Source organism: Myotis myotis, unplaced genomic scaffold (assembly GCF_014108235.1).
Source record: "Myotis myotis isolate mMyoMyo1 unplaced genomic scaffold, mMyoMyo1.p scaffold_m19_p_12, whole genome shotgun sequence".
Taxonomy (NCBI): Eukaryota; Metazoa; Chordata; class Mammalia; order Chiroptera; family Vespertilionidae; genus Myotis; species Myotis myotis.
In genome coordinates this window covers 71,069,123-71,094,497 of record NW_023416316.1, presented here as the reverse complement: position 1 = coordinate 71,094,497, position 25,375 = coordinate 71,069,123, and the positions used below count along the sequence as shown (strand labels likewise).

At 44.9% G+C, this 25,375-nt stretch overlaps 1 protein-coding gene across 9 annotated transcripts in view; it reads right to left on the bottom strand.

The window, feature by feature from the left end:
- Nucleotides 1–25,375, bottom strand: part of FAM120A (family with sequence similarity 120A) — a 113,496-nt gene that overhangs the window by 37,443 nt on the left and 50,678 nt on the right. For 7 of the 9 annotated variants that reach the window (XR_004971348.1, XM_036331373.1, XM_036331370.1 and 4 more), the window contains 5 exons: nt 21,003–21,109; nt 20,501–20,781; nt 10,149–10,236; nt 8,241–8,468; nt 5,554–5,728 (listed from right to left, as the gene is read on the bottom strand). Coding sequence is in view for 8 of the 9 variants with exons in the window: in XM_036331373.1 (XP_036187266.1) it covers nt 5,554–5,728; nt 8,241–8,468; nt 10,149–10,236; nt 20,501–20,781; nt 21,003–21,109 (879 nt within the window). In the remaining variant the exon portion in view is untranslated. The remainder of the gene's footprint in view (nt 1–5,553; nt 5,729–8,240; nt 8,469–10,148; nt 10,237–20,500; nt 20,782–21,002; nt 21,110–25,375) is intronic. The other 2 variants (XM_036331366.1, XM_036331369.1) reach the window with 1 other exon arrangement.

Below are 25,375 nucleotides of genomic sequence, written 5' to 3'. Positions count from 1 at the left end.
AGTCTTTCCTTTCCCCAGTAATATCATTCCTAGTATATTAACTCAAGTTCAAGGGCCTCTGACGTAAATATTAATCCGAGAGTGGCTTCCCATATCTCTGGAGCGCGGCTGTTCAAAGTTCTGAGAGGAAGAGGCAGTTCGCTAATGCTAATTCTAGAAAGCTTTGTGGAATAAAGAAATTCAGATGAACAGATATAAGCAATCTTCATATATATTTTAAAAAGTACACTAATAGTGGTCATTTGAAGTACTGTTTGTAATACAATCCACAGTGGACAAATTTAATTATTTTTAACAGCAGTCTCAATTATTTGACACAAAATTTCCAAAGCAAAAAAAGGGAAAAACCAATGTTCTCTTTGGCTTTTCTTGACAGTTTAAAAAGTAAAGAATATGGATAAATCCTTTATAAGAATAGTACTCATATTTTAACTTGCTTCCTATTAATATAAATTCACCTCATGTTTATAATTTATGTCCATCTACTGTCTACAAGTCTGTTTCTTTTACTTACTTAATTTTGAGGTACTGGGGAGACTTATTACAAACAAAAAGGTCAGTTTTGTAAAGAGGACAATAATTTTAAAACGTGCAACTCCCTGAGCTTTATTTCCTGATTTTTAATTCTTCTACGATAGCTGAGGCAACTCATTGTCCTGCTGTCTTTTTATTTATTTAATGTTTTAATTGATTTTTTAGAGAGAGCGGAAGGGAGAGGGAATAGAAAATCAGCGATGAGAGAGAATCATCCACTGGCTGCCTCCTGCACACCCCCTATACTGGGAATTAAGCCAGCAACCCGGGTATGTGCCCTGACGGGAATCAAACCAGTGACCTCGTTTCATGAGTGGATGCTCAACCACTGAGCAACACCTGCCGAGCTGTCCTACCATCTTTTTAGCGCCTGAGCCCTTTCTTCTGGTCCCTTCCATTCACCCTTGGGGAGCATGCTGGGAACCCGAGCCCAGAGGCTGAGTAGTGCCCCTAGGAAAAAGAGCCACAGGGCAGCAAAGGCCAGAGCTGCCTCCAGGGCAGGAGCATGTCTTAGAACCAGCTCCCTCACCTGATTTCACATACAAAAGGCCTGTAGGCCAGGGCTGGCTGAGACCATACCTGTCTCCAGACAGCCTTTATTCTAGCAGCTCTAGAAGCAGCTTCCTGGTCCCAAATCCTCCACTGCCACCATACAGCTGCCACCTCCAGCTGTCACTGCCACCACCCAGCACATGTGGGCAAATCTGCTTGTGTGGGGTCAGGAGTCTTTTGCTGGCCCCATTAGTGGGACATGGAATTCCACAAAAGTGACTTCGGTAGCATACTGCCATTACAAACACATATTCTGAAGTATTCCTTGAAATCAATATTAAAGAACCTAGGGATGGACAGAGAGCAATATAAAATAATCTGCCAGCATGTAATACAATACGATTTTCAAAGGCTATAATTTTCTAAGGATCTGATTGTACATAAACTACGTTAGCCATATAATGACTTTAAAGTGAAACATTGATAAATCACACAAAAATTCATTATAGATTATGATCAATTAATCATAAGGACATATGTCTTAAATTTAGTAAGAGTTAAATATTTTTAAACAACCCTTCAGACTCAATACGCCCTTTAACGAATTCTTTCTGACGACAACCCTCCATGCAAACGCCTGTCACAGTGGCCACACAGCAACATGCACCTGCATGAACAGCGTTCTGAGCTGTATTAGATCAAAGCCCTCATTTTCAAAAATGGTGCATCCCCCACGTGAGTAGGCAGATTCACTGGAACCCACATAGCATGGTTTTGGCTATCAGACACCAAAGTGGACGGCAAAGCCAGCAGGTATTTGAGGAGCATATCTGTCCCAAGACCCCATGGTGCACTTTTACATGGTTTATGAATCTTCTGCAAAGTCCCACTGACTTCATTTCACCTAAGAATGATTGCAGGTAAAACAAGACTTTAACAGACTCATCTTTGAAATCTTGTCAACCAAGAACTCCCCAGAAACTGTTCAAGGTCAACCTCTTTCAGCATGACCAGACACTGTCATTTTCCCCTCTCATCCAGAGTGCCAAGAAACGTACAGCATTTTCTCCTTAAGAACATAAAATGTGCAGTCACTTAGCTGTTCCAGGCATGGACACCTAAAGCTGTGGCATCATCAGAATCAGTGTTTAGAGCCAGCGGGAACCTAATGAAGAGTCCTAGGAGGCAATCTTAACACTGCTAAAGAGGACAGAGAGTTGCAGAGTGCACAGAAGATTCCACGGACAAAATTCAACCACGTGGAGACGTGACGTTCTAGTTATGAGATTGGTGGATGTGTATTACTATATATAAGCCTTTTCTGCAGGCTGTTTTCCCCTTATTAACATAACGAATGCATGAAAGAAGTTCAATGTTATCAGCTCCACCAAAAGACCACGATTCTAAAGCCACTTGTGAATGTTTCACTCACCAAACTTATAAGCTAAAAGGTCTCTCAACTTGCAAATTCACAGGTCAAATTTACACATCTTTCCAGAGGTAAATTTTTATTTGTAAAAGCACTTTAGTAATACATTTCTCTAGATAACATTCAATTTCCAGAGGCTAATTCAGCTTTGTCTAGAGAGGGGGCATCAAAACCAGCCTTTCTTTCTCATTTCAAGGTTTTCTCTCTGCCACAGTCCCTATCCAACCCATCTTTCTAAAAAGAAATATCACTCTTTCCCAAACTTCAGTGGCTCCTCCTTGCCCACAGAAAAGTCAAAACCCACGTTCCTAAGTCACCTGAGCAGAAAAAACTGCACTGTGTTCAGCTGACCTTTGCCAGACCCTTAGTGACTATGCACCGTCCACACGAGCATCGCTCTCAATACCCTACACTCTGGGTCTCCATTCCAACAAGCCCTGTATTTGCATCAGTTACTCATTCACTTTTTTACTGCTGCTGGGCACTCCCCAAGGAGAGGGACACACAGCATTAACAAACACATATCCAACGCGCCATTTAAGAAGTATTAAATTTGAACTACACTTGGCCATTTGGTGCCTTGGCCCTTCTGTGACAGAGGAACACCCCATTCCAGTGTCACCCCGAAGTCCAGGCCCTTTTCCTTGTAACAGCTGGCTCCCTTTCCCAAACCAAACCAGACATATTTCAGTCCAGTTCTTGCCTTCAAGAAAGGTAGCCCGAGTACCCCACTCCCCCTTCCCAACTAACCCTAACATCACTCCTCCTTCTATTCTCTTTGCTAAATTCATCTTCTTTCCCCACTCAGTACTTCCCATTGGCCAAAAGTAACACAACAATAACAAACGACTCTATATCCTGCACTTAAAAACAAATCAGAGGAGTGGGGTGGGGAGTGGTACCGAGAAGGAAAGGAAAGAGAGATGCCTACTGAGTTGTCTCTGAAGCTAAGGCGTCTTCCACTCATCTCAGCCATGTCTGAAGAGGAATGCTGGCGTGCCTGCCTCTTCCTTTCCTTTGCATCCCCCGGTGCCTCTCCCCCTCGATCTAGAGTCTCACAGAGCCCATCTGAGTCTTCCCAAGTGTATCACCCATCTCCCTTCTTCTCTGATCACTCCATTCCAAGGCCCTCCTGCCCCAGCTAGAGAGCTGGCCTGCTGCCGGCAAGCTGACCCTGGCATTTCTCTGTGAGATAGTGCTGGGCCCTGCGGTGTGGTCTACACACTCAGCCCTTCACTACAAACTGCCTCTCTCTTGCTTATGCTCAGAGGATGCCAGTCCATTAGTGAATACCTAGCCCTGCTCTCTGCTTCCCCTACTGTCTGCTAACAGGACAGCCTCTCCCAGGCCAGCAGGACACCTGCAACACCAGGTACAAAAGAACTGACGAGGAGGGAGGGAGCATGCTGCATGTAGCTAGCTGTGCATTCCAGTATTTTTAAACTGCAGACCTGCAGCACGGCAGAAGAGATTAAGACTCATTTCCTGAGAGTACCTGCAGCTCACTGCAACACAGAACTTCCTGAACTAGAGGGCAAGGACAAAGCAGATGCGAAGGACTCACACTGCCCACTGCTGAGGGTGAGCACACCACCCACATTCAGGCTGCTGTGAACACTGCAAAGGGGAGCTGCCCTGGAATTCACCTGAGGGACCCCAGGTTGAGATCACTGAAAACGGCTGAGAATTCTGTTGTATAAAGAACTATGTTCCTGGAACACACAAACAAAAATAAGAATAGCCTTTCCCCATGAAAACCAAAATGGTGATACAGTGCTGAGGACATGGCAGGAAGTCCTGCATGGTTCTGTGTAGCACATGCATTCTAGGCCCAGCAAAGAACCAAAGGGGGAGGGAAGGGTTTCACAGCAGAGCCAGGTGGCCTGGGTAGGCCAGCATGGAAAACTGAACAACCCTGTGCAAAGTAAGAAAGGTCCTTCTTTTCTGAGCATATGAATCATGATGCAAGGAAAAGGTGAGAGTATGTACAAGGTGAGAAAACGTACATCAGGAGCATACTGGGCCTCTACAAAGAGTGCCCGCTGACAAACTGGCCCTGACCGAGGCAGCTAGAGGCGGCCCTTTGGGGTCTGCACCACCTTTTCCAGCTACAGTCGCACAAACAGCCCAGCACCACTCTCAGCACAGCTGTCCTCAAGCAGGGGTAGTGACAGCCAGATGCTTCATTTTAAAGGCTTACAGAAATCATAACTTTGTCATAGTAACAAGGACAAGTTAAGAATCTATGGACCTGAGTTTTCAGCATTGCTAGAATCTCTGTGGTTAAATTCCAAAGGTAAGCCCCACTCGTACACCCGTCCCTGAGGGGGTCAGCTACACCCATCCCCCAGGTCTGCACTGACCTGGCCCCATGCAGGTGATCTGTCACTACTTCTCCTTAGTAGGTGGACAAGACTGTAGTCTACAACTTCACAGTTCATAATATTCTTATTTCAGACTATAAATTTTGGAAAACTTTTCTATATTGCCTACTAAATATACAATGACCTTTATATTTGCTATTAGTAGATAATATTACCTAGAACAAAAAGGCACTTTTACTAGAAGATAGAAACCGCTTTGACCTCAATGTTTGCCAATGTTTGAAATAATACTTTTTGTCTTTGTACTTCTCCCTCCACCCCAGAGTGGATCAGCTGGGATCTGAGGGAAACCATCACACACATGTGCCCTTTGGCATCGGGGCTACGTGCAGCAACACACCAACCACACAAAGTGGTGAGCGCACAGCTGGTGGGACCTCTCAGGAACACTGACCTCTGCAGAGCAGACACTGCCGTCACCACGCTTGAGACATGCTAACCACAGCAGGACAGTGATTGTCAGGGCCATTTGCACATCAGTTTAAGGCATAACCTACAGTTTTAGCATTTTACCAAATAACCACTATTACTGAGATGTTACTGAGAGAAAAAGCTCGTGGTTGTCCTCCTTTCCTAAGAGCCCAAATGAAGCCCACCTTTGCTGCGTGGGGGCACTCAGGGTGATCTCAGTCATGATCCTTCTAAGGCTTTAGAAAATGCACATGAGATTATGAGGAACCGAGGAAAACAAACAATGGATTTTACAGTACATACATTCTGGTGGAAGTCTGTTCTTTCTAAAAGCAAGTCTCTCAGTTTTCTTTCTGCTTTCTGCCAAGCTAAACAGGACTCCGTAAACATACTGACGAACTGGCCTATAGAGCAGGGCGGCGGGAGGCAGGTCTTTGCTGGCTTCATCTTCAATAGAAACAGCAATTTTGATTTCACCCTTTGCATGGAAGAAAGCAGAATAATATTGCACATTTTTCATGTTGAATTTACAATAAACTCAAAGAAATATACTGTATTATCTCCAGTTAATGACATTGCAATTCTATTCCAAATCAGTTATTTCACAACTTGTCTACATCAAGATTTTTAGGGAGAGTTCATTTAGTAGGTTGTAGCCAAAACATATGCTCAAAGAGTCAAAATAAAATCTACACGGTTTTATTTTCAATCTGGAACCAACAACAAAAGAAAACCACATGACTGATCCCAAAGTCTTTGAAACAATCTAGACAGAAAACATCAGATGGCAAATAGGATAGAAAATGCTGAGAACTTGCAAATTTTATGAGAGTCAGGATGGTCATATGTAATGGAATTCATAATTTTTAATGACCTACATGAAATCCAAGAAACTAGTATCCTGAATATAAAATGGTCAATTTTTCTTTACCAATTTCTTCCATAAAAAATTACCACACAGAACTCTCTGTACTGCTGTTTATTTGTAAAGTTTTCGGCATGTAGCAGGCCTCCACCCTAGTGCAGCCAGTACTTGAAAGACATATCTCACTGGGTGAGTGGGCATGACAGCTGCTGGGACAGAACATGAAGGGCGCCCATTCTGTTCACAGTCCCAGGCCAGCGGGGCAGGGCTTTCACCGTGGTGCAGGACCATGCCTCCAGGAGACAAATGACTACTATGATCATAAGCAAAAACTCTGTGGTCCAGCCTGGATATTTTATGGCACTGAGGTACATCAAGAGATTTTGCAAGGAATTTTATTTACATATATTTATAACAGAAAAATATGTTTATGACCTTCAATGTCTACTAAATTTATTCATATATCTCTTTTAATAATTTCATAACAGTTGCTGTTTCTTTCACACACATTTTAACTTCAGAATTGGTCTTTCTCCTGGCCCTCAGAACCTTTATATGCTAGCATGGCGAGCACTCTCACCTAGGGAGTACCAATTCCCTCAGTACAATGAGGTTTTGAAACTCTACATTCCTACAGAGCTTCATCGCAGTGAGACTGCCTCCGCGTAGACAACTTGGTAACAGAGGTGTGAGCTCACGGAAAGCAGCAGGCCTTCCAGCCTAAACTTTTCCCTAATACACTGAAAAATTTTAGGTGACATTTTAAAATCAGAAAAGACAGTCAAGTTTACTTTTCTTAACCACAATCATTTTTATCAAAATTTGCCCTTGAAATCAGTGAGTAATGAAGATGAGCAGCTTGCAGCACTCATACTGATCTAACAGATCGCCCAGCCATACCCACCAGCGTGGCAGGGCACACACAGCAGGGCCCAGGGACTTTATATCCCAAACAACACCAGGGGAAAGGGCACAATCTTCTGAAAACCTTGGTCCCTTTAACTTAGCAAAATGCTTATCCATCAACAGTAACTTTTCACTTACCCTTACAATTTATGTTGAACCTGAAAAATAAAATGTTTACTTTACAATCACAATTTCAAAAGTGATACTTAATACACGGATACCCATATCAAATAATAGCTGAGATTTGGAGGCAATTACAATTTAAAAATAAATTAAAAGAGTTGAGTAAATAGTACTGGTCTAAATAGTCTTCGGTTTATAAACATAAGCAATGTTGAATTAGTTAACAATCGAAGCCCAGCTGGGGGTGCTGGAAACAGGAGTAACTTTTGCATTTGCTGCCTCCCTTTTACAAACCACAGATGGATTGCAGAAAATAGAAAGAAAAAAGTCTGATTATACACGGTGGTATAGATGCTGATGAAAACATTAAAAACACATATAGTAATAAACAAATTCTACATGAGAAGTCTGCTCACCAAGATAACTTGTTAAACTATGAGTCTGTGATAATAAGTACCAAGATAAAGACTACAAATCACTGAAGAAATTTAAATACACATAGATCCATTCAAGACACCAAGAATCAAAACCAATTAATGCCACACTGAATAACTATTTAAGCATGCATTTAATAAGACTAACAACATGAAATTATTACACTATGTAAAAAGATAAATTGCATTTTCTTACTACGATTATGTTACAACCCCTGTATTCCATTTTTTGCTAGAAGTGCTTTAAAAATCATACTCAATGAGATGGAAGAACAAGTCAAAATACACAAAGTCTTCTCAGCCACCCACACAAGGGGGCATTTCTGGGGCTGATAACCATATTCGACAATGGAATTAAACCTGACATTATGGCACAAATGCAGTGTAAGAAATTTTGAAATTAGAAATAGAGAATAAAATTACAAGTCAGAAAATAATGTGATGTGTCATTAATTAGAAGTTTAAGAAATATTTTATACTACATTGAAGGAGAAAATGAGACTTTTCCTAAGTTTTTTTATTGTATTTATAAGTATACATTTTTGTTATTTTTACTCAAAAGTTTAGAAAGGGGAAAATGAATTCTGTTTCAAAAAATTTGTAAGATAGAAAAACAGTTCCTAAGCAAGCAGCCATACCCCAGGAGTGACCACTGCACATACCTTTGTCAGGACGTGGAAGATGTACGGGTACATCAGCCCCTTCTTGTGACGGTGCTCGGCTACTCTCAGCACCTCGGGTGCAACAGGGGGCAGAGGCGGGGTGGTGATGTCCATGTGGTTCCTGGTGGGCATGGAGAGGAGGCATGGAATTGGCTGGACAGTGCCAATCTGGCTTCCCTTTCCTTCAGCAAGCTGGCTGCCTGAAGAGGCAGTGGACGAACCTTCTACCTACAGAGCAATGGGTGAAAGAGGAAAACAGGGTCATGCCATGCTGTCTGTCCACCTGTGACACAGAGTCCTGTCTAGAGACACAATTAACACCTTCACCACCGGAAGACGAGGGAGCACTGACCCACCCCTGTGTGGACAGAGGGAGAGGTGAGTGGATGCCCACCTGCCTGTGTTTGGGGGTGGCGGGGGGCACCATAGCTTTTCCCTTGAGTGCCCTGTGGGGAGACAGTAGCTTTCTGGGCTTGCTAACCCATGTGGCGAATTTCCGTTTACACTTTCCTTGCAGACTCTGCCTAACACCAAGTAGGCATGGTCGGTCCTCTCTACAGATGAGGAAACTAATGCTCAGAGAGAGCATGTCATTTATCCATGGCTATGTGACCAGTAACTTGTGGAACTAGGACTCAAATCTAGGCCTGACTCAGCTGTGTTCTTCACCACCACAGCTGGTATCTAAAGAATAATCAAAAGCCCAAATGGTTTGATCATTATAAAGCCCCAAATTAATTACACACAGGAAGGTGTTTATGAAAAATTAAAGCAAAAAACAAGCTAATTTCACTAAAATGGGTGAGTCTATCTATATATACTGACACAGAAATCTGTGCCTGGTATATTATTAGTTGAAAACTCCCCAGACTGTAAAAATCACCTGCCAAAATAATGAATGTGTATAAATAAATAGGAATGAGAGTAGAGCATCCCAAGGCAGTGGGACCAAGGGAAGGGAAGGCAGAGGGGGCTCTTAGTTTTCTTTATAAACTTTGGCAAAGTCTGAATTATTTATCAAGAGCAATTATTATTTGTACAATAAATTATTTTTTTCTTTCTCACAATAAATGTTGGAAATAATCTGCTTATTGTTTGATTCTATGTCACCCTAGATACATATTTTTCTGTTATGAAAAAAAAATAATGCATTCTTTACAATGGTATGTAATTAAGTGCTGAATTTTACCCCTTAAAACACAAAGCGCCACGCTTAGTCGTAAGAAGAGCAATGCCTGGAAACCTCCGAGTGTTTCCCACAGGCCCCGCTTCACAGGATGCAGACACACTGGAAGGTGCTTGTAAACAAGAAGCATCCATGAAGCTTATTTATAGGACAATCATTCCACGGTGACAGTATTTCTGAGTTTTAAGTGGATTTCTGATATTTTGTCACCTTGTATGTAAATAAGCCTTTTCCAGCCAGAGACCTTGTCATCTAAGTGATTGCCTATAGGAACAGATGTGGCTTTGCAGTTAAAAAGATACTTCTATATATCACCATTAATAGCTAGAAGCAGGAAAAGGGGAGAGGAGAAATGTAGTTTATTTTCATTTTTACTATAGACATCACAATGCTTTCTCACCTAATCCCCACAAAGACCCTATAAGATTGCCTTCGCCAACCGGTGGTCCATGAGGTCCGAAAGGTTGGTGACCGCGGCTATAAGAGACGGGCTCTGGACAGCTCTAGTGCTTGGCCAGACTAGGCAGCCAGCAGACAGGGTCAGATTTCTACCAGCCTCCTTCCCCTGCCCCATATGACTGTGATTGCCCTTCCCCCTGCCAATGTCTGTATTACTCACAATATACTTAAAAAGAGAAAGAGTGTTTTACTTTCAAACAATTCCTAATACCACATGCTGAAAGAGCCAGGACTCGAGAGAATGAGAGGCGTGAACCTACTACCTTTGTTTGGTCTCCTGGGTCTTCCCGCGCTGGAGGCTCCGAGTGGCTTCCTGTCTTCTCCCAGCCAATTTTGTTCCCACTGACATGGCTGAACATAAAATGCACATGATTACTGTTAGTGTCAACTACTTCCCACACATACTCACGATGATAAGAAGGGCCTGTGTGACAGACTCAAGAATAACCCTTGTGCTGTACTAATCTCGCCACCCCCAACAATCCATCTCTAAGGAGAACCCTACACAGGAGCACCTTCTGCCTATTTCCAACAGGTAGGTGATAACCACTCACTGTGGAAGAGAAAGCAAGTGCCTAGCCCATGTCGACCACTCAGCTTCAAGATGGTCTAGGATGTGCTGGCGCCACGAGATACAAAAGACACAAATGCAACATTCCCTTTTATCTTGGAGAAACAAGATAAAAAAAACCCACATTTAATTGACAATTGTCAGGCAGTAGAATGTTAAGTGTTATCTGAATCACGTTACTCATAACTTATAAATAAATGTAAGGTATTCTGTGCCAAGTGGCAACACCCAGGGAGGCCAGCCTCCTCATGGGAAGGCTCGTGGGAGGGAGCTAAGACTTGGGTGACACACAAGGCCAAGTCAGAAGTAGACGGTACCTCCCAGGCCCCAGAGAGGAAACAGGTTTGTGAGCTCAGAGAACAGGGAGTTAACTGAAATTTATTTGGGGAATAACTTTACTTGGCAAAGTAGTAAAAAATAGGGTGAGGACAAGAGATGGGGAAGATTATGGAGTATCTGAAATGCCAGCATGAGGAGATATTTCAAACAGCATTTTTTTTTAAACTGTGGGTTGTGACCCACTAGGAAAACAATCTAGTGGGTTTAAGCAGCATTTTTTAAACACTAAAGTGGAACAGAACAGAATGCAGTGAATGTGGTATGAATGGTATTATTTCACAAACTCTTTGCTCATTTGGTCACTACAGGGCACAATGTAAGAGAAGTTTATGAGATGTAAGAGGTTTGTGAGAAGCATCCTCCTGGAGCAGCCAGAGCTACAGCCTTTGGCAGATAAGACAATGCCCCCATGGGGACAACGCCCCTTCACTCGCCCTCCCCTGCAAAGCTCTGGGCTAAGAGTACCTTCTAAAATCAGTGCTGGACACAGGCATGCTAGCAGAGCATTTCACTGGCTTGCCTTTCTTACTGACCCATGTGACAGATGGAGAGGTTTTAAGACCCACTAATCCTCCTATCTTCCATAGATACACATCCTGTCACAGGAGAACCCACCCTGCAGGAGACCCCAGGCCCCCTCCTTGACATACTTGGTACACTCAGTCACTCTGTTAGCCTCTGAAAGGTAAGAGAGTGAACCTCGGCAGGTCTGGCGTGCACTCTCTGATAACGATGAAGATAAGCACCTCTCCACGGGTGACATCTTTTGTGGCATGCCTTGTCAAATCATCTGAACATTTTCTACATGATACTTCTTACGGACTTATAGGAAGTCAGTACATGTTCCAGATGCAAGCTCTTGGTCAGGTATAAGGATTACAAGTATCTTCCATACCCTGTTGGATCGCCGCCCCTCCTTCTCCATGGTAGACTGGTGTTTATATGTGACGCCTCATCCTGAAGGTCTTGGCTGCAATACTATCCTAATGCAGCCTTTCCCAACCATCCCCTCACCCCACCATTCTCACTGCTGTTTCCTTCATGGCATGTATCACTTCCTCATGATCTGTAATTATTGTCTGTTTTAATAACTAATTATAAATTGTGAGAATAGGACCTAGTAGCCATCATCGAGCAGGTACCCAACTATTAAAGATACATGGCAAAGAAGGCATCACTTTTATGTGACACTAGAGGCCTGGTGCACGAAATTTGTGCACAGGTAGGGACCCTAGGCCTGGCTGGCGATCAGGGCCAATCTGCGGGGCGACCAGCTGGGCAATTGGGGACCCCACGCACACAGCCTCGGCTGGCCTGGCACTGCCTGTTCGCCGGCCCCACCCTCAGCCGCCACCAGTTGGAGCCTGCGGGCTGGGGGCAGCTCCTGCTTTGAGTGTCTGCCCTCTAGTGGTCAGTGCGTGTCATAGTGAACAGTCCTTCCACTGCTCCTTCTGCCATTTGGTCGATTTGCATATTAGGGTTTTATGTCTATAACTAGAGGCCTGGTGCACAAAAATTTGTGCACTCGGGGGAGGGGGGCCCTCAGCCTGGCCTGTGCCCTCTCGCAGTCTGGGACCCCTCGGAAGATAATGACCTGCTGGCTTAGGCCTGCTCCTGGGTGGCAGAGGGCAGGCCCAATCCCTAGGTGCAGCCCGTGGTCGGGCTCAGAGCAGGGCCGATTGGGGAGTTGGGGCGCCGCCCCCTGTCATGCACAGAGCAGGGCGGATCGGGAGGTTGCGATGCCACCCTCAGTCATGCTCAGGGTAGGGCCGATTGGGGGGTTGGGGCACTGCCCCGTCACATTCAAGGCAGGGTCGATGGGGAGGTTGCGGAGCCACCCCCTGTCACGCACAGAGCAGGGCCAATCAGGGGGTTGGGGTGCTGCCCCCTGTCACTCACAGAGCAGGGCCAATCAGGGGGTTGGGGCGCTGCCCCCTGTCACACACAGAGCAGGGCCAATCAGGGGGTTGGGGCGCTGCCCCCTGTCACGCGCAGAGCAGGGCCCATCAGGGGGGTTGGGGCTCCATACCCTGTCACGCACATAGCAGGGCCGATCAGGGGGCTGAGGAGCTCCCCTCGTCACTCACAGAGTAGGGCCGATAGGGGAGTTGGGGCACCGCCCCCTGTCACACACAGAGCAGGGCGGATCAGGGGGTTGGGGCGCCACCCTCTATCAACCACAGAGCAGGGCCGATCAGGGGGTTGGGGCGCCGCCACTGTCACACTCAGGGCAGGGCCGATGGGGTGGTTATGGCTCTACCCCATCACACACAGAGCAGGGCCGATCAGGGGGTTGGGGCACCGTCCCCTGTCACACACAGAGCAGGGCCAATCAGGGGGTTGGGGCGCCGCACCCTGTCACACACAGAGCCGCAGGGCGATCATGGGGTTGGGGAGCTCCCCCTATCAGGCACAGAGCAGGGCTGATCAGGGGGTTGGGGCGCCTTCCCCTGTCACGAACAGAGCAGGGCCGATAGGGAGGTTGTGGCCCCGCCCCCTGTCACACACAGAGCCGCAGGGCGATCAGGGGGTTTGGGCGCTGCCACCTGTCACGCTGATCCCGGTGCTAGGAGGCCTCACGGCTCCGCTGATCCCGGTGCTGGGAGGCATATTACCCTTTTACTATATAGGATAGAGGCCTGGTGCACGGGTGGGGGCCGGCTGGTTTGCCCTGAAGGGTGTCCTGGATCAGGGTGCGGGTCCCCACTGGGGTGCCTGGCCAGCCTGGGTGAGGGGATGATGGCTGTTTGTAGCTGGTCACACACCTTTCAGGGTGGGGGTCCCCACTGGAGTGCCTGGCCAGTCTGGGTGAGGGGCTGAGGGCTGTTTTCAGGCTGGCGGGTGACGGAAGCTCCCAAGCACTCCTTTTTTTCTTTTTTTTTTTATTCTGGGCCAGCTTTAGCTCTGAGGCTTGGCTCCAGCTCTTAGGCCTCCGCTGCTGAAAGCAGGTTTCTCGCCTTTGTTTACCTTCTGTATTTGAAACAATGTTGTGATCCTGCTGGCTAAAGTCTGGCGACTAACGCAGGTTTCTGGGGTTTTGTTTAGCTTCTATATTTGTAACATAGTTGCTTAGAGTGCAGCTCAGAGGCTGGCAGCGGCAGGCGAAGAACGTTGGAGTCCTCCATCACTGAAGCAAGCAAGCCTCATGTTCGCTTCCAGCTGCCTGGCTGCCGGCCGCCATCTTGGCTGGCAGTTAATTTGCATATCGCCCTGATTAGCAAATGGGAAGGGTAGCGGTCGTACGCTAATTACCATGTTTCTCTTTTATTAGATAGGATAATAGATATAAAACAGCAGAACAAGCATCCGAATGACCTTCCGAACAAAGCCGGGGCTGCAAGGGCCGAGGCAGCCGGGGCTGTGAAGGCCTACTCTTGCATGAATTTCATGCATCGAGCCTCTAGTAGATAGGTAAAGCACAACAAAGGAATGTTCATTAAAACTGCAGCCCCCAATGTGACAGCCCTAATGACTGGCCCCAGGGTCAATCAGCAAGCACACAGAACAGTGTGAGGAGGGGGGAAGGGGTGTGGCAGGGGGCATGGCTTGTTATAAAGCTTAGTTTTGTTCTATATAGATTATCACAAGCTAAAAATAAAATGTCATAATCAAAATGCTCATGTGACCTTCTAATAATCATTCTATAATATATAAAATCTGCCTGAAAAGCATCTGGACACTAGCCAATTTTTTAAAGTTCAGAATATTTCAATAGGAAAACTATATTACTTCATAACATAAGAAAACAAAATTTTGAATACAACAAATGCCTTGGCTTGAAGAACAAATGAATTAGAGATTTCAGAATATTTCTACATGCAATTCATTCTACACAACTACTCACACCTCACAATCAGACCAGAAACTGCTCACATAGACACAAAGTTTCATTGACCATGCCCTGGGCAGCCTGCTGAGACCTGGGTCCAGGTGGGTGGCCCAAGAAGGAAGCCACCATGAACTCTCTGTTGAATTGTCCTGTACACCCCATACCCCAAAGGCATAACACAGCTATCACTTAGTGCAGTTACTCATCAGCTGATTTAACTCACGAACAACCCAGTGATCTCCCATCCACGCTGGGCCCAGGTCACATAGCAAGTGGCAATGGGACTCGACAAGACCAGACGAGGGACGTTAGAAGAATTGGGCCCTGGCAGCAGTGGGTCTCCACGCTGGTCAGCAGTCCTCCGGGCACTGACAGTGACAGTCCACAGCCTAAACACGGCCCCAAAGGAGTTTTGCGGGGCCAGCAGTTTTTACCACAGATGCCACCTTGAAACAATACCTCGAAACCAACGTGCACCAGTATGTCACTGTACAAGGAAGGAACTCCATACAAACTAAACCAACAAAATGGAGAAAACTTTATCTTCTCTCCTAACAGGACTTTTAAAATATCCATTTAGAAATGTCAGCAATGACGGGCAAAAACACTGAAGTGATATTCAGTGTGCATATGCAGTTACATTTATACACAGATCAGAAAGCACGCTTACAGAGTGGAGTACGAAAAAGGAAGAAGAGGAAAAAGGTAAGCTGCTGTTTCTAAGAAAATATTCCATGACTGTAAAAACCATGTTAGTTATTCAGTAAAAATAAGATATTTGAATATTCACCTATCTTTTGAAAAGTTATATCTCTATATGTGGAAACATGGGTGATTTCTTATATTCTATTTTTTAATGTTTCAATTCTATCACTTTGTATTGAGATGTTAATTACAAAAAAAAAATCAAACAAAGAACTAAAATCTTCAAATTGGCAACCTCAGATCAGATTCAAATTCTAAAAGCCAATGAATCTAAAAGCCAATAAAATAAACATCCCCACAAGGATTCAATTGTAACTCTTAACCAAAACAGGATTACAAAGACTTGACAAAGGCCAGGAAGAGAAGAAAAACAAAAAACACTGACAAGAACAGAGTAAGAAATATATGTTGATTATACTCTAGAAAAAAGAACAGGAGAAAAATATTATTTAGTTAGAAAGCAGCATTTCTTTCTTATTTGCTTCAATATAACAGCCATGGGTCTGGGATAACTGCCCAGGCACTCGCCTAGCCCTCGGACAGACACAGAGCCCCTGCAACAGCAGGAGGCTGCAATTTTGCACATGAGAATGGACACTCAGGATAGTTCCAATGGCACCAATGCAGCTCATCTCAGCCCTGGTGAGGGTACCCAGTTTGCGCCCCAGTATACAAGGCACCTCTCAGTCCAGCACAGACCTATAAACTGCCCAGGGACACAAGCCCACTTCAAGACAGTAAGAACCCGCGATGCCCATTCCAGCAGGGTGATGGAAAAGACATCTGAAGAGGCTAAAATCCTGAGTTAGGTATTTAAAAAAAAAGGGGGGGGGGGCGTAGGAGATACAGGGTCCACCCAGCACATACATATACATGTGTATATACATACACACCCATAGTGAAAGGGCCACTGTCTGAACCCAAAGACAAGCCAGGAGGCACTTTCACACCCAGCGAGTCCACAGGACACCTCAGCATGCACTTCCTTTCACATAAGAACATGCTTTAGAGTTGGGGCATGTTTCTGCCTTGGCCAACGTGGTTGCGATGCACCCTCAGACCCATCTCTGAGCTCAGACAGTGCAAACCTTCTGGGGAGTGCCCTCGGCTCTCAGACATCACAAATGCCGAGGACCTGCCAAGAGAGCCAAGACCTCATGTCACACAAACTCTACCCATTTCCCTCACTGACCTTATTTCTTTTAATAAATGTTTGCAAATGTCATAGGTTAAAAAAAGTATCATGTTTGAAGTTGCATTCCTTTGATTTTCCTAGTGAGCAAGATCATCCATTCATATTTTATTGACCATCTGTGTTTCCTCTGACCTGCATGTTTATATCCTTTGCCATTCAAAACACTCGTCTTTTTAATTTGTAGGAAGCTTTTTTTCTGGTGGTGAGGGTAACAATTCTCTTTTATTCTATAACTAGAGGTCCAATGCACAAAATTCATGTAAGGGGCTCGGCCCTCATAGCCACGGTGGCTTGCCTCAGCCCTCGCAGCCTCGGCTTCATCCGGAAGGTCTAATTAGCATATTATGCTTTTATTATTATAGATAGTCCTATGACCCATCAGCACCATGCTTTAAAAAAATCATTGATGTCTGTTAGAGAAACAGTATCACTTACTAGTATTTTATGGACCCACCTGTGGAAAATACAGTGAAGGGAGTATAAATGCCAGAGGGAATCGAACAGGGAAAAGTGATAAGGGGCCCTGGCTACTTTAGCTCAGGGTTTAGAGCAGTGATGGCGAACCTATGACACGTGTGTCAGAGGTGACACGCAAACTCATTTTTTTGGTTGATTTTTCTTTGTTAAATGGCATTTAAATATATGAAATAAGTATCAAAAATATAAGTCTTTGTTTTACTATGGTTGCAAATATCAAAAAATTTCTATATGTAACACGGCACCAGATTAAGTTAGGGTTTTTCCAAATGCTGACACGCCGAGCTCAAAAGGTTCACCATCACTGGTTTAGAGTGGAGGCCTGCAGTCCAAGGGTCACAGGTTCGACTCCCAGCCCCTGTCAGGGTTCATGTGGAAGGCAAGCAATCAATGTGTCTCTCTCACATTGATGTTCTCTCTCTTTCTCTACCCCTGCCCCCCCTAAAAATTAATCAGAAAAAATATCCTTGGGTAAGAATTTTTTTAAAAAAAGTGATGAGGGATGATGAAGTGACAGAGAGGGACACACCCAGCTGGGTGGTGGCAGACTCGCACCTCTGCTATTGCACAAGTCAAATTCGTAAGTATAGCAACTACAAACATTTACAGTCAACCTGCAGAAGCTGTTACAAGAGGTGCTGAAGTCGGGTCCTGGAGTGATTTCCAGCTAAATGGCCTAGGCTCCCAAATACTTGTCCATCCCAAGGATAACGACACCAGATCAGAGCAAACTCATTTCCAGAGAATCATGGGATCTCTCCTGCCACAGGGCCATTCTAAGCAAGCATTGTAGATAGTTCACGTCACACCGAGCATAGAGGTCAGACTCTTCACCATCCAGCCTCCACCTTGATAGACCTCCTGCTGGTCAAGCCACCTCTCCTTCCACCCTACATCTGTCCAGCTCTGTCCCCACTGCCACAGCTCAAATCTCACCTCTCGGGGACGTGCTCCCAACTCCAGTCCCTCTTGTCCGGGGTGTTCTTCATACACTCATCACTTGGGCTGTTCACTTCTTTGCAGACTGCCTGCACCACACCTTGTCTGTACTGCCTGCCACCATGCTCACTGGTAGACACAGTGCTCAAGTGCTGCTTGGCTGAATGGATGATTTCTTTCCCTCAAGACCATCTGAAAATTGTAGATTCAGGGGTCTTCATTCATATCCAAACCAAAGGTAACCAACCATATGTCCTGACTTTATGCTCTCACCGGATTTTGAGCTAGGAAAGCAACCCTCTATCCTATGCATGGCCTCAAGTGCACACACACGACACATTCAACGGGCTAGAACAGTGATGGCGAACCTTTTGAGCTCAGCGTGTCAGCATTTGGAAAAACCCTAACTTCACTCTGGTGCCGTGTCACATATAGAAATTTTTTGATATCTGCAACCATAGTAAAACAAAGATGTATATTTTTGATATTTATTTTATATATTTAAATGCAATTTAACAAAGAAAAATCAACCAAAAAAATGAGTTTGCGTGTCACCTCTGACACGCATGTCATAGGTTCGCCATCACTGGGCTAGAATCTTCACCCTGAAATCAAGAACACTGACCTTCCTTTAGCATTCTGCCACAAGCAAGGACACCTATGACCAGGGCTCATCCCGGGTCCTACGATGCCTGGCACATAATCCTGAAGCCTCAGGCACACGTACCCCATGTCCTCTTAATTTTAACTCTTCTGTCTCTCGTTGTTAAAATAAATGGGGAAGTAGATTCAAGGAAATTAAGACATTGCTAAGCCACACTTGATCCACTCTTGCCCTTGCTAGCTGCTAATGTACTCCACCACACTTTACATCACAAGGACAGCAGATGTTCCTGCTGACCCTACACTGAGTCCACTTTCCAGAAGCTTCTCCACAAAAGGCAGTGAAAACACCAAGTTGGGGTGTGGACAAGTGAGTTACAGCTCAAAGTGGGAGAGGTGACTGAAATCGAGGACAGTTTCAGGGAATGCGATGCTGGCCAGGACCTTTGGGTACAGGGTGGAACTGAATCTGTACCTAAGAAGGGAGGAGAAACTTTACTCACTCCAAGTTCAACTCACGTCTAACTGGGCAGTGTGCCAAATTAAGCTGCAGCTTGCATAATCTCAGAATCCTGACCTGAAAATACAAGGCTGCCACCACACCTCCCCATGCCAGGCCTCTGCTGGCTCCCACATTCGCCACCCCACAAAGCACATCTGCCTCACGTCTACCTGTGTTTCAGTCTGGAAAGAATGTTTCTTATTAACACGACCATGTACTATACAGATGCCTTGACTTTGCTGACATGAGTCAACTTTTAAAACAAAACTCATAGAATTCCAGAGTGGAAGGGGTTCAAGACATCTATCAGCCATTTTTAGACTTCCATGAGCTATAGAGACACTGGGTGCTCATTTACACACACTGATTTCTGAGCCCCTGCCCAGAAATTCTCACTCAGTAGATCTTAAATATATTTCCTTTCCAAAAGGTTACCTCAAAAGTTTGAATGTTATGACTTTTCACTTCATTTTAGGATTGCACATGCAGTAAGAGTTTAAGCATTGTATGCTTCTCTGCTCTGCTTCAGACACCGCACAATCTCTGGATGACAGCAAACCCTTTGGTTACTGCCGCTTGAGGTCAGCAGACATTACTGCCATTTTACAGATGGAGAAAAAGAGGACAAGAGAGGAAACATCTACAGCATCAGTAACTTGCAGGAAGAATGGAAACTTGCACATTTCTTACAGCAGAAATCAATGTAATACTAACTAGCCCATGGCATCTACCTGTTAACTAGAGTTCCAACCCAGGAAAAGGGGATAAGGCTATAAGAAAAGACCCTTTTTCTTTTCCTTTCTTCTTTCTTCTATTTGAACCAGGATTCTTAGACACATAAGGTGAAAAAGGAGGGGAGGAAGACTGTCCATTTAAGACTTCCTCAATCAGATTATAACAAATTATGTACTTGAAAATTCATTTACTTAGGGGCACACGTTTAAAATACTCCTCTCTGGGAGAACTCCAGCCTGGGTCTGGCAGCTTTCTAGGGTTTTGGTTGGGTGAATAGTGTTATTTCAAGAAGAGTCCTATGAGTTGTTAAACTCAGCAAAAGAAATTCAAAGTTCCCACTGGTCCAGGAGCTGAGACTGAAAGCCACAGGCGTCTAACTTAAAATGCTTCCTGGGATGGGGGTAGGGCAAGAACAGCAAGGAAAACCATAGAGGAAGGATCAGCAGACAACTTCACCACGTCTGGTGGTCACATAGACCAATTTTCCTAAAATTCCACCCCAGCAGAGGAACAACGGGCTAAGCCAAGGCTGGCAGCAGACGTTCAGCGGGAATCCCTGTGAAAATGTCTAACCACCTCTCTCCTCCATGTCTGAGGAGCTCCAATCCCGGCACAGAGACCCTCACCTACCTGCAGCAAACTGCCTCTCTGAGCACAACACTCGGTGCCATGGGCTGTGGCTTCCCCAGGGATGAGCTACATAAGAAACCCACCACTCACTTTGCAGCTCCTCCACTGCCTTCATCATTGTCTGAAGATGACGACGTAGAAGAACCAGGAAAGTACGCTGAGTCCACATGATTGGGGCTGCCGCTCGGAGCTGGGTTGATCGGGGAAGATCTTTCATACAGTGGAGTATGTTTTCCTTCATGAGGAATGTTACTGTAGTTGTTCTGCTCAGTCAGATTCTTTCCGCTTGTTTCTAAAGGGAGGGCCGGCTCAGCGAGGCTGTAATGGTGTGGACCCTGACCCGGAGCACCTGGGTTGGGCCCCTGTGGAGCCTGAAACAGAGGGCAGAGGGCACAGGTCACACACCCACAAGCTGCCTACGGGACCTGGCTCCATTTTTAACTCAACAAACACTGACACCTGTTTCACATATCAATTCAGTAGCATAAGATGTTATTTCAATGTTCATTAAGATTTGATGCATATGCAGCTAGCAAGGCCAGCTGTCCCCAAGGCAGGCAAACCAGCTGCAGAAGGAAAGGAAAGGCCTTACCATGGGCTTGGCTTGCAGAGAGGTCTGTGGAATGTTGAGCATCTGGGGGGGGACATACGGTGGCACTATCCCAGGCATTCCAAACGGATTTGGTCTGGCTGTTTCATCAACACATAGAGAAAACAATAAAACAACTGTGAGCAGAAGACATCTCCCCAGGACATTGTGGTGGCCAGCATGTGTCCCATCTGTCTTGTATGTCTCAGATGCCAACACACCACTGGTCCCACTTCTCAGAAACCTCTAGGAAATCATGTTTAACAGTAAAAAATATCTTATGACGATCAATTTTATATACTGAGACTAGATTTTTAACTTTCAAGAATCTTCAGTTAACTTTTGATAGTGTTTTTGCTTTTGTTTCCTTGATTGCCTAGTTAACCCATCGTTAACTGGCCAGGCATTCTCATTCACCTGTCTCTGTTCACTGCTGGCAAACCCCGATCCCTGATACTGTAGCTCTAACGAACAAAACGGGCAGAACACTTCCCCCTCCATCTGTGGACCAACAGAACTTCTCTGTTTAAACTCAAACGAGGTTCTTAGCTATTAGCAAGCTTTTAAATACAAAAAGTGAAATGTGGTCATTGCTGCCTGTACTTTATTTTTCATTGTTAGCAAAACCATGATCAGGTGACACATTTTAACATGCATTACAGAATCAGTAATGTCGGATGCTGTGTTCTCGAAGAACATGATTTTATAAACCTGTTCTGGTGTATGCTGGCATTTGTTCATTATCCTCATGCGTCACAGTGACACACAAAACAGAAGCCACATGGAGAAGCAGTTGCACACACAACATCAGGACTGGGTCCTGTGTCAGCTTTAAGATGTAACAACAGATCAGTCAACCTGACCAGCAGCCCTGATACTTCCACGTCCATAACCCTCAATGTCTCCCTACAGGTCTGAGGAGAAGTGGCCAGGTGGGTGCAGTCAGCCACACAAGCAAAGTCAGCAGAGTGATCTGCACCAAGACATTCAGTGACAAGGAGCATGGCCTTGTCAAAACCACTTTGTCACTTCTTCCCACCCACGAGAACTCATGAGCCTCGGAAGCCGCAATCCCTTGGAAGATCCTATCTCAAAGTGATTCGCACTCAAGCTCATAGATGTCCTAGTCCTGTGACCTGGCTCACAGGAAGTAAGAGCTCAACCCACCTTTCACTTCCCGCCAAACAAGACAACTGTGGGACAATAGCTGGGGACGATTATGTTGCCATGTCTACATATGGGGCTGACGGCACATGTACACACACACGCATACATGTTTACCACATACACACTGGCATCACAAACACACACATACCACAGACATTCCTGATCCAACATTAAGTCTATAAACATTCAAACCTCCAAGTGGAAGACACTGTAACTGTTAAAGTTCCTTCTCAGGTAAGAATATCATTAAATCCATTCAAGCTCTAATAATGTAATTTGAATCACTGTAAAAAGCCTAGTTTGCAATCTCTTGTAGCTGACCTACCATACTTAAATTCCTGAGCATACAAATGAAATGCTGAACGCAGCCATCAGCATTCCAATGAAGATGAACATTTTTGTTTCACTCTATTTTTGGCCATTATATACTATAAACTTTCTGAAAAGCAAACTTTCCTTAAAACCAAAAACCCCAAACTATATTAAAACTTAAAAGCAACAATTTCCAAGGAAAGAACATTGTCTAAAATCATACTGACCTCAAATAAACCTTTGAGAATCCACAAAGCTATTTACTATTCTATCATAACCTAGTCCAACTAGTGAATTAATGGCTCTCAAAGCTGCAGAAATGCCCAATAAGCCAGGGCCTGTCTGTGGGAACTTCACGTCTCCTGGTGTAAGCAGTTCTCATTCTCAAAGCCCTCGTGCAGCTCAGTGGAGCCACAGACTGTCTTCTATGTGACAAGGGCATCTTTCTCAGAACTGGCACTGACTCATGGGTGGAGGGTTAACACCACCAGTTTCTCGTTCTCCTCCTTTCACAAACACTAGAGAGGCAGGCTTTGTTAGAAAAGTACATGGACTGAAGACAGAAGACAGGAGAAAAATGTTTAACATGAAAAATATTTTCATAATCCAAAAATTATCTCTTAAATATTAAAGACCTCTTTGAGAATCAACAGCACCCACTGCAACCCTTCAGCTGTGCTTGGTTAGCTGTGCACTCAGGACGAGAAGACATATCATTCCATACCACTGCCTCCAATTACTTACTCTGCCTGTATGAAGCTGTCCAGTTTTTCTCTAACTCAAAAGAGATTTTTTTAAAAGAAGGGTATTAACCCTGAACAAAAGCTCTACTGAGAGCTAGTTAGCCCTGCCTCAACCTAACAAATATTCATCTGCTACTGGACGTATTACTGCACATATTACTACAGAGATGCTACATTAAATAAAACAAACGGTAACAAAGTAATATTTTTAAAAAATTCTATTTGCAGATGGGCGCTGATATGTGATTTTCAAGTGCTACTAAAAAAATAAAGCTTTGAAAATTCAGATTCAAGGATTAAATAAATCAATATATTTTCTACCAACTAACTCTAGTTTTCCATGCTTGCAAACAACAAGGCAGAATTTTCCAACTACATTAACCATGCTGAAATGGATTTACAGTTGATCGCTGAACAGCACGAGCCTGAACTGCATGGGTCCACTTATATGGGGATTTTTTTCAATAAATACAGTCAGTCCTCTGTATCCTCCGGGGTATCACATCCAACCAACCTCAAAGGAAAACAGTGCTTTCAATCTGCAGTTGAGAGCCCACAGACGTGTTCTAGGCCAGTGATGGCGAACCTTTTGAGCTCGGCGTGTCAGCATTTTGAAAAACCCTAACTTCACTCTGCTGCCGTGTCACATATAGAAATTTTTTGATATTTGCAACCATAGTAAAATGAAGATGTTTATTTTTGATACTTATTTTATATATTTAAATACCATTTAACAAAGAAAAATCAACCAAAAAAATGAGTTCGAGTGTCACCTTTGACACGCGTGTCATAGGTTCACCATCACTGTTCTAGGCCATTTAATACAAGCGACTTAAGCATCTTGGGATTTTGGTATCGGGGTGAGGGTTCTAGAAACAATTAATCCTCTGTAGATACCGAGGGATGACTACAATTGGGTTTTGGAGGAGTCAAGTTATATGGGGATTTTCAACAGCACAGGGGGTTGGCACCCCTAACCCCATTGTTCAAGGGTCAAATAAATGTATTTACTCAGCATCAATATTCTATAGACGTTAAGGCACACGTAAAGTTATATTGCTACTGGCATTACAGTTCTTGGGTTCCCCAAGCCGCAGAAAAATGTCCAGAGTTTATTAAGCTTATGCTCGAGCACAAGGGAGGCAGCACAGAGGAGAGGAAGGTCCTCAGAACTGGCTTCATGGCTGGCTCTGCTTGGCTCTCTCATAAGCCGGTGGCAAAGTGGGCTGCGGGAAAAGGCAGACGTTCTGAAAAGGTGGCTTGTGGAATTTTTCATTTTAGGGTTCAGGTGAATTCCTTTTCCAGCTGCTTTGCCTGGTAATGACTTTGCACCTACGCTGAGGGGGTAGGATGGCAGAGTTCTCATTACTGCCACCCTAGGAAGGGCAAACAGCGGTCAAACCTTGGTCAACTGCACATTCGAATGGGTAGTTTAAGCAGGTAGCTAAAGGGGAGATAAAATCAGCTGCCTATGTTTCTGAGTAGGGAGTGAAAAGGCACTTTTGTGGTCCAGCATTCCTTCTGGCCATCTGGTATCCTTGGGGTCCTGGGCCTGGGTCACTGTGCTATCTCAATATGAAGGAGAATTTCATGTAATTCTTTCCATCATCTCATAGATGAATAGCTTCTGAAGGCAGGCTGGGTTGGGGGCAGAGGGGGAATGGACAGGAAACCAGAGTGGCCTACGAAGTTCGGTCTGACAGGCCGAGCCAGACTGAAGGCCAGGTAGGAAGGCAGAGGAGGCCAGGAGGGAGGGGACTTTGGGGCAAGAGGACACAGGAGGCATCCTCAGCTTTTAAAGGACTGACGCATGTAAGTTCCCAGTGAGCACCAACTCTCAGAAGCCCAGAGCTGGGTAGCTGATGGCTGCCCAAAGCTACAGTGCCAGCCAGGCCCCACAGGGAGACCCTAGGCCACTGTCCAGGAGAAAGCCCTCACAATAGAAGCCAATACTACAGGGCTGAGAAAATTCAGATCATGATAAAGCAAGCAGGCATATTCTGAGTGGCACCTGAAAGAATTACCAAATCAACCCAGGGAAGCACATTCCAGGTCAATGTAAACAAGAACTTTCTGAGAATTAGGGTGGATCGACGAAAAGGGCTGCTCTGGCTGCTTGACTGTGGGTACAGGAATGGTCCACACCAAGAGGGG